Below are 13,723 nucleotides of genomic sequence, written 5' to 3'. Positions count from 1 at the left end.
CGCATCTCTGCATGCACGTTTGTGAATCATGCTTCTTTTAGATTGTATAAGGTTAAGAAATCATATGTTCCTTTTCCACTGATTTGTTCAAGCACGATTTTCTTTCATATATCATCATTCGTCCGACATAGGGAGAAGCTACATGTGAAAGAAAAAAGCACTTTTGAGAATGTGACATTGGTGAGGAAAATCACAGAAATTTCCTAAGGAATTAAACAAGAAAGACATTTCGCACTCACCTGTGAATTCTGTCCCCTTCACTCTTTTGCCTATTGTCATTACATCAGTACAGTAATCTATACAATACTGTATACAAAACAACATGTGCTTGTTCAACTTTGCCATTACCACTGTAATACGAACAAATCCGCCAAAAGTATTGGCTGAGCGCAATTATCAATAATATTACCTATAATATTGAGGCAAAAAGAGCAAACACATTATTCTAAAAACTTACCAATTCTCTTGCAGTTTGCAGCGATCACGGCTGCTTGGCTGGGGGAGGCACCTGCAAGACTACTTGTGCCTTGCATGAAGTTGGTTCCAAGGCTGGCTGCATAGGCACGGGCTGTACGTGTTGCAAACCAATATCAGGTACGTACTAAAAGTATAAGAGAGGAAATGTATCGCGTGAATATACTTACTTTGATGTCATATTAGAGAGAGATGGCTATCTTATAGTCGCTAGAAAGATTGTGTTCTGGCGAACATCGCACAAACGGTGCTTGTAAAGGAGCATCCTGTGTTTGTTGCATTTCAGAAACAGGTTAGTTAGTCTCAACAGAAAATCACAAATAACGGAAATCTGATGACATAATCATATTAAACGATAACGGTTTTCCATTCCCCATAGACTACTGTATAGCAGAAATTTAAGATGAATGGAAGATTCAATGTGAAAACAATCCCCTGTGGTGTTCTGATATTTTTGTTTTCAAAGGATGTGAATTTCTTCAAAGGATTCCATCGAATATCTAGGATATCAAATTTGTTTTTATTTTACACAGAATTGTAAACTATTAGTGATCTGATTAACTCTAAGGCCAGGTATCATAATGGAAGTCCTGTCCTCTGAGGCATCGCACATCATTACAACACACATTCAACTAAAAGAACCCATTACACTTGTCTCTCAACCTCATATCTTTAAAGTCGTCCTCACGCACACGGGGCGGAAAAAGTGCGTATAGTCTCTAAACTGACTCACGTATATCCTCATATCTTTTTATGATAATGGTTTTTGTTTAAAATGTCTTTTGTGCACAAGCAAACTACTGTCACCTTTACAGTGAATATTACTACAAATGAGTCAGATATTTCACTGTGATTCAGATATTTCTACTGCCAATGGATATTCACTTCTTTTGCAGGATCTCACTGAATATTTAGGATATCTTATGTATACATTATTTATCTTTTGGAAATTGTAGCTTATTAATGTTCTTACTATAGAATATACTCATCAATGGATGATGATCAAGAGTTTCGGTAAAACTAGAACCCAGTTTCACCACTTTTTCACAATGCATTCTATATATCAATGACAGTTCTTTCTTATTCTTGCTTCTCTGATGATTCCAAAGGGATTAAAATCTACATTCTCAAAATCACAGATTTATTATCGCATCATAAATGAAAGTACAATGTTTTAACACTACATTCAAGAAATATAGTTCATTCATAAGAAAAATTATATAAATGGAAATGGTATAGATACTGAAGGAAGCACATGTGATTATGTCTTTCATCCTGTTTTCCCAACGCAGTTCTAAGAATTTTTCATAAAGTGACTGGGGAAAGACACCATTTCTCCAGTATGACGCATGTCTACATGGACGTTTGTAGGTCGCTCTTCAAGTTTATATGGTCAAGGGATCATATATTCCATTTCTACCGATTTGTTTAAGCATGATTTTCGTTGATGTATCATCTTCACTTGTCCGACATATGGAGAAGCGATATGGAAGAAACTGCACTTTTAAGAATGTGATAATAAATGAGAAAAGTCACAGTTTTCTGAGAAATTAAACAAGAAAGACTTTTCGCATTCACCTGTGAATTCCTTTCCCTTCATACTCTAGCCTATTGTCATTACATCATTACAGTAATCTATACAATACTGTATACAAAACAACAAGAACTTCTTAAACTGTTGTCATTACCACTGTAAAATGATCCATATCGCCAAAAGTATTGGTTGGGCGCAATTATCAATAATATCACCTATAGTACTAAGGCAAAAAGAGCTAACACAGTATTCTAAAAACCTAAAAACTTACCAATTCTCTTGCAGTTTGCAGCGATCACGGCTGCGTGGCTGCGGGAGGCGCCTGCAAGACAACTTGTGCCTTGCATGAGGTTCCTTCCAAGGCTGGCTGCATAGGCGCGGGCTGTACGTGTTGCATCTCAGTATCAGGTACGTAATCTAAAAGCATAAGCAAGGGAATACATTGCGTGAATATGCTCACTTTAATGTCGTATTAGAGAGAGATGGCTATCTGATAGTTGCAAGAAAGCTTTATGTTCTGGTGAACATTCTACATACGGTGCATGTAAGGAAGCATCCTGTATTTGTTATATTACAGAAACAGTTTAGCTATTATCAACAGAAAATGACAAATAACAGAAAATTGATGACAGTCATATCAAACAGTAATGAATTTTCATTCCTTATAGACTACTGTATCGCAGAAACTTAAGATTAATGGTAGATTTAATGTGAAAACAATCCCCTGTGGTGTTCTGATATCTTAGTTTTCAAAGGATATGAATTTCTTTCAAAGGATTCCACCGAATATAAAGGATATCAAATTTGTTTTTACTTAACACAGAAGTGTAAACTATTAGTGATCTGAGTAAAACTAAGACCAGGTATTATCACACGTCCACGAGTCTAAAGGTGTTCAGGTACTTGACATATAACGGAAGTCCTGTCCTCTGAGGCATCGCAAAACTTCATTACAACACACATCCAACTAAAAGAACCCATTACACTTGTCTCTCAGCCTCATATCTTTAAAGTCGTCCTCACGCACACGGGGCGGAAAAAGTGCGTACAGTCTCTAAACTGACTCACGTATATCCTCATATCTTTTTATGATAATGGTTTTTGTTTAAAATGTCTTTTGTGCACAAATAAGTTACTGTCACCTTTACAGTGAATGTTACTACAAATGTGTCTGATATTCCACTGTGATTCAGATATTTCTACTGTCAATGGATATTCATTTCTTTTGCAGGATTTCACTGAATATTTAGGATGTCTTATATATATACCATTTATCTTTTGGGAATTGTAGCTTATTAATGTTCTTACTATAAAACATACTCATCAGTGGATGATGATCAAGAGGTTCGGTAAAACTAGAACCCAGTTTCACCACTTTTTCACGATGCATCCTATGCATCAGTGACAGTTCTTTCTTATTCTTGCTTCTCTAATTATTCAAAAGGGATTAGAATCTACATTATCATAATCACAGATTTGGTATCACATCATAAAAAGAAAGTACAATGTTTTAACATTACATTCAAGAAATATAGTTCCTTCATAAGAAAAATTATATAAATTGAAATGGTATAGATACTGAAGGAAGCACATGTGATTATGTCTTTCATACTGTTTTGCCCAACGCAGTTCTAATAATTTCTCATAAAGTGACTGGGGAAAGACACCATTTCTCCAGTAATAAGCATGTCTACATGGACGTTTGTAAGTTCCTCTTCAAGTTTATATGGTCAAGGGATCATATATTCCATTTCTACTGATTTGTTTAAGCATGATTTTCTTTGATGTGTCATCTTCACTTGTCCGGCATATGGAGAAGCGATATGCAAGAAATTGCACTTTTAAGAATATGATAATAAATGAGAAAAGTCACAGTTTTCTGAGAAATTAAACAAGAAAGACTTTTCGCATTCACCTGTGAATTCCTTTCCCTTCATACTCTAGCCTATTGTCATTACATCATTACAGTAATCTATACAATACTGTATACAAAACAACAAGAACTTCTTAAACTGTTGTCATTACCACTGTAAAATGATCCATATCGCCAAAAGTATTGGTTGGACGCAATTATCAATAATCTTATCTATAATACTAAGGCAAAAAGAGCTAACACAGTATTCTAAAAACCTAAAAACTTACCAATTCTCTTGCAGTTTGCAGCGATCACGGCTGCGTGGCTGCGGGAGGCACCTGCAAGACAACTTGTGCCTTGCATGAGGCTCCTTCCAAGGCTGGCTGCATAGGCGCGGGCTGTACGTGTTGCATCTCAGTATCAGGTACGTAATCTAAAAGCATAAGCAAGGGAATACATTGCGTGAATATGCTCACTTTAATGTCGTATTAGAGAGAGATGGCTATCTGATAGTTGCAAGAAAGCTTGTGTTCTGGTGAACATTCTACATACGGTGCATGTTAGGAAGCATCCTGTATTTGTTATATTACAGAAACAGGTTAATTATTATCAACAGAAAATGACAAATAACAGAAAATTGATGACAGTCATATCAAACAATAATGAATTTTCCATTCCTTATAGACTACTGTATCGCAGAAACTTAAGATTAATGGTAGATTCAATGTGAAAACAATCCCCTGTGGTGTTCTGATATCTTAGTTTTCAAAGGATATGAATTTCTTTCAAAGGATTCCACCGAATATAAAGGATATCAAATTTGTTTTTACTTAACACAGAAGTGTAAACTATTAGTGATCTGAGTAAAACTAAGACCAGGTATTATCACACGTCCACGAGTCTAAAGGTGTTCAGGTACTTGACATATAACGGAAGTCCTGTCCTCTGAGGCATCGCACATCTTCATTACAACACACATCCAACTAAAAGAACCCATTGCATTTGTCTCTCAGCCTCATATCTTTAAAGTCGTCCTCACGCACACGGGGCGGAAAAAGTGCGTACAGTCTCTAAACTGACTCACGTATATCCTCATATCTTTTTATGAAAATGGTTTTTTGTTTAAAATGTCTTTTGTGCACAAATAAGTTACTGTCACCTTTACAGTGAATGTTACTACAAATGAGTCTGATATTCCACTGTGATTCAGATATTTCTACTGTCAATGGATATTCATTTCTTTTGCAGGATTTCACTAAATATTTAGGATATCTTATGTATATACCATTTATCTTTTGGGAATTGTAGCTTATTAATGTTCTTACTATAAAATATACTCATCAGTGGATGATGATCAAGAGTTTCGGTAAAACTAGAACCCAGTCACCACCTTTTCACAATGCATCCTATGTATCAATGACAGTTCTTTCTTATTCTTGCTTCTCTGATTATTCAAAAGGAATTAGAATCTACATTATCGCAATCACAGATTTGGTATGACATCATAAAAGAAAGTACAATGTTTTAACATTACTTTCAAGAAATATAGTTCATTCATAAGAAAAATTATATAATTGAAATGGTATAGATACTGAAGGAAGCACATGTGATTATGTCTTTCATACTGTTTGCCCAACGCAGTTCTAATAATTTCTCATAAAGTGACTGGGGAAAGACACCATTTCTCCAGTATGACGCATGTCTACATGGACGTTTGTAAGTTCCTCTTCAAGTTTATATGGTCAAGGGATCATATATTCCATTTCTACCGATTTGTTTAAGCATGATTTTCGTTGATGTATCATCTTCACTTGTCCGACATATGGAGAAGCGATATGCAAGAAATTGCACTTTTAAGAATGTGATAATAAATGAGAAACGTCACAGTTTTCTGAGAAATTAAACAAGAAAGACTTTTCGCATTCACCTGTGAATTCCTTTCCCTTCATACTCTAGCCTATTGTCATTACATCATTACAGTAATCTATACAATACTGTATACAAAACAACAAGAACTTCTTAAACTGTTGTCATTACCACTGTAAAATGATCCATATCGCCAAAAGTATTGGTTGGGCGCAATTATCAATAATCTTACCTATAATACTAAGGCAAAAAGAGCTAACACAGTATTCTAAAAACTTACCAATTCTCTTGCAGTTTGCAGCGATCACGGCTGCGTGGCTGCGGGAGGCACCTGCAAGACAACTTGTGCCTTGCATGAGGCTCCTTCCAAGGCTGGCTGCATAGGCGCGGGCTGTACGTGTTGCATCTCAGTATCAGGTACGTAATCTAAAAGCATAAGCAAGGGAATACATTGCGTGAATATGCTCACTTTAATGTCGTATTAGAGAGAGATGGCTATCTGATAGTTGCAAGAAAGCTTGTGTTCTGGTGAACATTCTACATACGGTGCATGTTAGGAAGCATCCTGTGATTGTTGCATTCCAGAGAAAGGTTAGTAAGTATCAACAGAAAATCACAAATAACAAAAATTGGATGATAATCAGTTTAAACAATAATGAATTCTCATTTCTTATAGACTACTATATCACAGAAACTTAAGATTAATGGTAGATTCAATGTGAAAACAATTTCCTGTTGTGTTCTGATATTTTTGTTTTCAAAGGATAAGAATTTCTTTCAAAGGATTCCACCGAATATCGAGGATATCAAATTTGTTTTTTCTTTAGACTGAGTGTAAGCTATTAGTGATCTGAGTAACTCTAAGGCCAGGTATTATCACACGTCCACGAGTCTAAAGGTGTTCAGCTGCTTGAAACATAATGGAAGTCTTGTCCTCTGTGGCATCGCACATCTTCATTACTACATCATCACAATCACAGATTTGTTACCACATCATAAAAGTACAAGGTTTACCACTACATTCAAGAAATATATTTCATTCATATAAAGAGATGATATATGGAATGATATGGATACTGAAGGAAGCACATGCGATTATGTCTCATCCTGTTTTCCCAACGCAGTTCTAACAATTTCTCATAAAGTGGCTGGGAAAAGACACAGATTCTCCAGTATGACGCATCCCTACATGCACGTTTGTTAATCCCGCTTCTTTTCAAGTCTATAAGGTTAAGGGATCATATGTTCCTTTTCTACTGATTTGTTTTAGCATGATTGTCTTTAAAATATCATCTTCACTCGTCCAACACATGGAGATGCGATATGTAAAAAACTGCACTTTTGAGAATGTGACAATAGATGAGGAAAGCAAGAGAGACATTTTGCATTCATCTGTGAATTCTGTCCCCTTCACTCTTTCGTCTATTGTCATTACATCAATACAGTAATTCATACAATACTGTATACAAAACAACAAGTATTTCTTAAACTTTTGCCATTACCACTGTAATATGAGCCATTCCGCCAAAAGTATTGGTTGGGCGCAATTATTAATAATATTACCTATAATACTGAGGCAAAAAGAGCAAACACATTATTCTAAAAACTTACCAATTCTCTTGCAGTTTGCAGCGATCACGGTTGCGTGGCTGCGGGAGGCGCCTGCAAGACTACTTGTGCCTTGCATGAGGTTGCTTCCAAAGCTGGCTGCATAGGCGTGGGCTGTACGTGTTGTACGCCAATATCAGGTACGTACTTTAAAAGTATGAGCAAAGAAATATATAGCGTGAATATGCGCACCTTATTGTCGTATTAGAATGAAATGGCTATCTTGTAGTTGCAAGAAGGCTTGTGTTCTGGGCGAACATTCCACATACGGCGCTTGTAAGTGATCATCCTAAGCTTGTTGCATTTCAGAAACAAGTTAGTATCAACAGAATATCACAAACAAAAGAAATTTCATGACACAATCATATCAAACAACGAATTTTCATTCCATATAGAGTATGTATTGCAGAAACTTAAGATTAATGGAAGATTCAATGTCAAAACGATCCCCTGTTGTGTTCTGATATTTTTGTTTACAAAGGATATGAATTTCTTTCAAAGGATTCCATCGAATATCTAGGATATCAAATTTGTTTTTATTTAACACTAAAGTGTAAACTATTAGTGAGCTGAGTGAAACTAAGGCCAGTTACTTTGAATGTAATGGAAGTCCTGTCCTTTGAGCCATCACACATCTTCATTACAACACACATCCAACTAAATGAGCCCATTACACTTGTCTATCAACGTCTTTTTTTTTTTTCAACGCAGTCCTCACGCACACGGGGTGGATCAAGTGAGTCAGCCTCTTAGTTCACTCACATGTATCCTCGTATCTTTTTATGAAAATGTTTTTTGTTTAAAATGTCTTTTGTGCACAAGTAAATTTCTGTCACCTTCACAGTGAATATTACTACAAATGAGTCACATATTTCACTGTGATTCAGATATTTCTACTGTCGATGGATATTTATTTCTTTTGCAGGATTTCACTGAATATTTAGGATATCTAATGTATACATTATTTATCTTTTGGAAATTGTAGCTTATTAATGTTCTTACTCTAGAATATACTCATCAGTGGATGATGATCAAGAGTTTCGGTAAAACTAGAACCCAATTTCACCACTTTTTCTCGATGCATCTCATATATTAATGACAGTTCTTTCTTATTCTTGCCTCTCTGATTATTCCAAGGGGATTAGGATCTACAATATCACAATCACAAATTCGTTATCACATCATATTAGAAAGTACAATGTTTTAAGACAACACCCAAGAAATATATTTCCTTCATATAAAAGTATTTCTCATAAAGTGACTGGGGAAAGACACCATTTCCCCCTATATGACGCATCCCTACATGCACGTTTGTGAATCACGCTTCTTTTGAATTGTATAAAGTTATGGGATCATATGTTCCTTTTCTATCAATTTGTTTAAGCATGATTTTCTTTATCATCTTCACTTGTCCGACACATGGAGAAGCTATATATATAAAAGAAAATTGCACTATTGAGAATGTGACACAGGACGAGGAAAGTCACAGTTTTCTAAGAAGTTAAACAAGAAGGACATCTCGCATTCACCTGTGAATTCTGTCCCCTTTACTCTCTCGCCTATTGTCATTACATCAATATAGTAATCTGTACAATAATGAATACAAAGCAACAAGTACCATACCGCTAAAAGTATTGGTTGGGCGCAATTATCAATAATATTACCTATAATACTGAGGCAATAAGAGCTAACACTATGTTATAAAAACTTACCAATGCTCTTGCAGTTTGCACCGATCACGGCTGCGTGGCTGCGGGAGGCGCCTGCAAGACAACTTGTGCTTTGCATGAGGCCGTTTCCAAGGCTGGCTGCATAGGCGCGGGCTGTACGTGTTGCATCCCAATATCAGGTACGTACTTTCAAAGTATGAGCAAGGAAATATATAGCGTGAATATACTCACTTTAATGTCATATTAGAGAAAGATGGCTATCTTATAGTTGCAAGAAAGCTTGTGTCCTGGGCGAACATTCCACGGTGCGTGTAAGTGATCATCCTGTGTTTGTTGCATTCCAGAAACAGATTAGTTAGTTTCAACAGAAAGTCGCAAATAAAAGAAATTTGATGACAATCATATTGAACAATAACGATTTTCCATTCCCCATAGACTATTGTATTACAGAAACTTAAGATTAATGGTAGATTCAGTGCGAAAACAATCCCCTGTGGCGTTTTGATATTTTTGTTTTCAAAGGATATGAATTTCTTTCAAAAGATTCCTTCGAATATCTAGGATATCAAATTTGTTTTTATTTTACACTGAAGTGTAAACCATTAGTGATCTTAGTAAAACTAAGGCCAGGTATTATTACATGTCCACGAGTCTAAAGGTGTTCAGGTAATTGCCATATAATGGAAGTCCTGTCCTCTGAGTCATCGCACATCTTGATTACAACACACATCCAACTAAAAGAACCCATTACACTTGTCTATCAACCTCATATCTTTAAAGTCGTCCTCACGCACACGGGGCGGAAAAAAGTGCACACAGCCTCCAAGCTGACTCACGTATATCCTCATATCTTTTTATGATCATGGTTTTTGTTTAAAATGTCTTTTGTGCACAAGCAAATTTCTGTCACCTTTACAGTGAATATTACTACAAATGTGTCTGATATTTTACTGTGATTCAGGTATTTCTACTGTCAATGGATATTCATTTCTTTTGCAGGATTTCACTGAATATTTAGGATTTCTTATGTATATATTACTTATCTTTTGCAGGATTTCACTGAATATTTAGGATATCTTATGTATATATTACTTATCTTTTGCAGGATTTCACTGAATATTTGGGATATCTTATGTATATATCATTCATCTTTTGGAAATTGTAGCTTATTAATGTTCTTACTTTAGAATTTTCACTTTAGAAGTTTCACGACTTTTTCACAATGCATCTCATTTGTTAATGACAGTTCTTTCTTATTCTTGCCTCTCTGATTATTCCAAGGGGTTAGAATCTACAAGATCACAATCACAGATCTGATATCACATCATAATAGAAAGTACAGTGTTTTAAGACTACACTCAAGAAATATATTTCATTCATATAAAAGAGTTATATAATATGGTGTGGTATAGATATTGAGGGGAGCGCATGCAATTGTCTTTCATACTGTTTGCCCAACGCAGTTCTAACAATTTCTCATAAAGTGACTGGGGAAAGACACCATTTCTCCAATATGACGCATCCCGACATGCATGTTTGTGAATCACGCTTCTTTTGAATTGTATAAAGTTATGGGATCATATGTTCCTTTTCTATCAATTTGTTTAAGCATGATTTTCTTTATCATCTTCACTTGTCCGACACATGGTGAAGCTATACATAAAAAGAATTGCACTTTTGAGAATGTGATAATAGATGAGGAAAGTCACACTTTTTAAGAAGTTAAACAAGAAAGACGTCTCGCACTCACCTGTGAATTCCGTCCCCTTCACTCTCTCGCCTATTATCATTACATCAATGTAGTAATCTGTACAATATTGTATACAAAACAATAAGTACCATCCCGCCAAAAGTACTGGCTGGGCGCAATTATCAATAATAATACCTATAATACTGAGGGAATGAGAGCTAAAACAATATATCATAAAAACTTACCAATTCTCTTGCAGTTTGCACCGATCACGGCTGCGTGGCTGCGGGAGGCACCTGCAAGACAACTTGTGCTTTGCATGAGGCCGTTTCCAAGGCTGGCTGCATAGGCGCGGGCTGTACGTGTTGCATCCCAATATCAGGTACGTACTTTCAAAGTATGAGCAAGGAAATATATAGCGTGAATATACTCACTTTAATGTCATATTAGAGAAAGATGGCTATCTTATAGTTGCAAGAAAGCTTGTGTCCTGGGCGAACATTCCACGGTGCGTGTAAGTGATCATCCTGTGTTTGTTGCATTCCAGAAACAGATTAGTTAGTTTCAACAGAAAGTCGCAAATAAAAGAAATTTGATGACAATCATATTGAACAATAACGATTTTCCATTCCCCATAGACTATTGTATTACAGAAACTTAAGATTAATGGTAGATTCAGTGCGAAAACAATCCCCTGTGGTGTTTTGATATTTTTGTTTTCAAAGGATATGAATTTCTTTCAAAAGATTCCTTCGAATATCTAGGATATCAAATTTGTTTTTATTTTACACTGAAGTGTAAACCATTAGTGATCTTAGTAAAACTAAGGCCAGGTATTATTACATGTCCACGAGTCTAAAGGTGTTCAGGTAATTGCCATATAATGGAAGTCCTGTCCTCTGAGGCATCGCACATCTTCATTACAACACACATCCAACTAAAAGAACCCATTACACTTGTCTATCAACCTCATATCTTTAAAGTCGTCCTCACGCACACGGGGCGGAAAAAAGTGCACACAGCCTCCAAGCTGACTCACGTATATTCTCATATCATTTTATGATAATGGTTTTTGTTTAAAATGTCTTTTGTGCACAAGCAAATTTCTGTCACCTTTACAGTGAATATTACTACAAATGTGTCTGATATTTTACTGTGATTCAGGTATTTCTACTGTCAATGGATATTCATTTCTTTTGCAGGATTTCACTGAATATTTAGGATTTCTTATGTATATATTACTTATCTTTTGCAGGATTTCACTGAATATTTAGGATATCTTATGTATATATTACTTATCTTTTGCAGGATTTCACTGAATATTTGGGATATCTTATGTATATATCATTCATCTTTTGGAAATTGTAGCTTATTAATGTTCTTACTTTAGAATTTTCACTTTAGAAGTTTCACGACTTTTTCACAATGCATCTCATTTGTTAATGACAGTTCTTTCTTATTCTTGCCTCTCTGATTATTCCAAGGGGTTAGAATCTACAAGATCACAATCACAGATCTGATATCACATCATAATAGAAAGTACAGTGTTTTAAGACTACACTCAAGAAATATATTTCATTCATATAAAAGAGTTATATAATATGGTGTGGTATAGATATTGAGGGGAGCGCATGCAATTGTCTTTCATACTGTTTGCCCAACGCAGTTCTAACAATTTCTCATAAAGTGACTGGGGAAAGACACCATTTCTCCAATATGACGCATCCCGACATGCATGTTTGTGAATCACGCTTCTTTTGAATTGTATAAAGTTATGGGATCATATGTTCCTTTTCTATTGATTTGCTTAAGCATTATTTTCTTTATTATATTCAGTTGTCCGACACATGGTGAAGCTATACATAAAAAGAATTGCACTTTTGAGAATGTGATAATAGATGAGGAAAGTCACACTTTTTAAGAAGTTAAACAAGAAAGACGTCTCGCACTCACCTGTGAATTCCGTCCCCTTCACTCTCTCGCCTATTATCATTACATCAATGTAGTAATCTGTACAATATTGTATACAAAACAATAAGTACCATCCCGCCAAAAGTACTGGCTGGGCGCAATTATCAATAATAATACCTATAATACTGAGGGAATGAGAGCTAAAACAATATATCATAAAAACTTACCAATTCTCTTGCAGTTTGCACCGATCACGGCTGCGTGGCTGCGGGAGGCACCTGCAAGACAACTTGTGCTTTGCATGAGGCCGTTTCCAAGGCTGGCTGCATAGGCGCGGGCTGTACGTGTTGCATCCCAATATCAGGTACGTACTTTCAAAGTATGAGCAAGGAAATATATAGCGTGAATATACTCACTTTAATGTCGTATTAGAGAAAGATGGCTGTCTTATAGTTGCAAGAAAGCTTGTGTCCTGGGCGAACATTCCACGGTGCGTGTAAGTGATCATCCTGTGTTTGTTGCATTCCAGAAACAGATTAGTTAGTTTCAACAGAAAGTCGCAAATAAAAGAAATTTGATGACAATCATATTGAACAATAACGATTTTCCATTCCCCATAGACTATTGTATTACAGAAACTTAAGATTAATGGTAGATTCAGTGCGAAAACAATCCCCTGTGGTGTTTTGATATTTTTGTTTTCAAAGGATATGAATTTCTTTCAAAAGATTCCATCGAATATCTAGGATATCAAATTTGTTTTTATTTTACACTGAAGTGTAAACCATTAGTGATCTTAGTAAAACTAAGGCCAGGTATTATTACATGTCCACGAGTCTAAAGGTGTTCAGGTAATTGCCATATAATGGAAGTCCTGTCCTCTGAGGCATCGCACATCTTCATTACAACACACATCCAACTAAAAGAACCCATTACACTTGTCTATCAACCTCATATCTTTAAAGTCGTCCTCACGCACACGGGGCGGAAAAAAGTGCACACAGCCTCCAAGCTGACTCACGTATATTCTCATATCATTTTATGATAATGGTTTTTGTTTAAAATGTCTTTTGTGCACAAGCAAATTTCTGTCACCTTTACAGTGAATATTACTA

General features: G+C 35.8%; 1 protein-coding gene across 1 annotated transcript in view; it reads left to right on the top strand.

Annotated features, from left to right (window-relative positions):
* LOC139759775 (uncharacterized) overlaps window positions 1-13,723 on the top strand; it is a 30,223-nt gene that overhangs the window by 7,353 nt on the left and 9,147 nt on the right. Inside the window, exons 8-15 of the mRNA XM_071682224.1 lie at window positions 472-594; window positions 2,294-2,416; window positions 4,165-4,287; window positions 6,024-6,146; window positions 7,355-7,477; window positions 9,064-9,186; window positions 10,957-11,079; window positions 12,850-12,972. Of these exons, the coding sequence (XP_071538325.1) occupies window positions 472-594; window positions 2,294-2,416; window positions 4,165-4,287; window positions 6,024-6,146; window positions 7,355-7,477; window positions 9,064-9,186; window positions 10,957-11,079; window positions 12,850-12,972 (984 nt within the window). The remainder of the gene's footprint in view (window positions 1-471; window positions 595-2,293; window positions 2,417-4,164; window positions 4,288-6,023; window positions 6,147-7,354; window positions 7,478-9,063; window positions 9,187-10,956; window positions 11,080-12,849; window positions 12,973-13,723) is intronic.

This window comes from Panulirus ornatus, chromosome 34 (genome assembly GCF_036320965.1).
Source record: "Panulirus ornatus isolate Po-2019 chromosome 34, ASM3632096v1, whole genome shotgun sequence".
Taxonomy (NCBI): Eukaryota; Metazoa; Arthropoda; class Malacostraca; order Decapoda; family Palinuridae; genus Panulirus; species Panulirus ornatus.
Note: the sequence above shows the minus strand (reverse complement) of the source record. Positions and strands in the feature narration are given on the sequence as shown.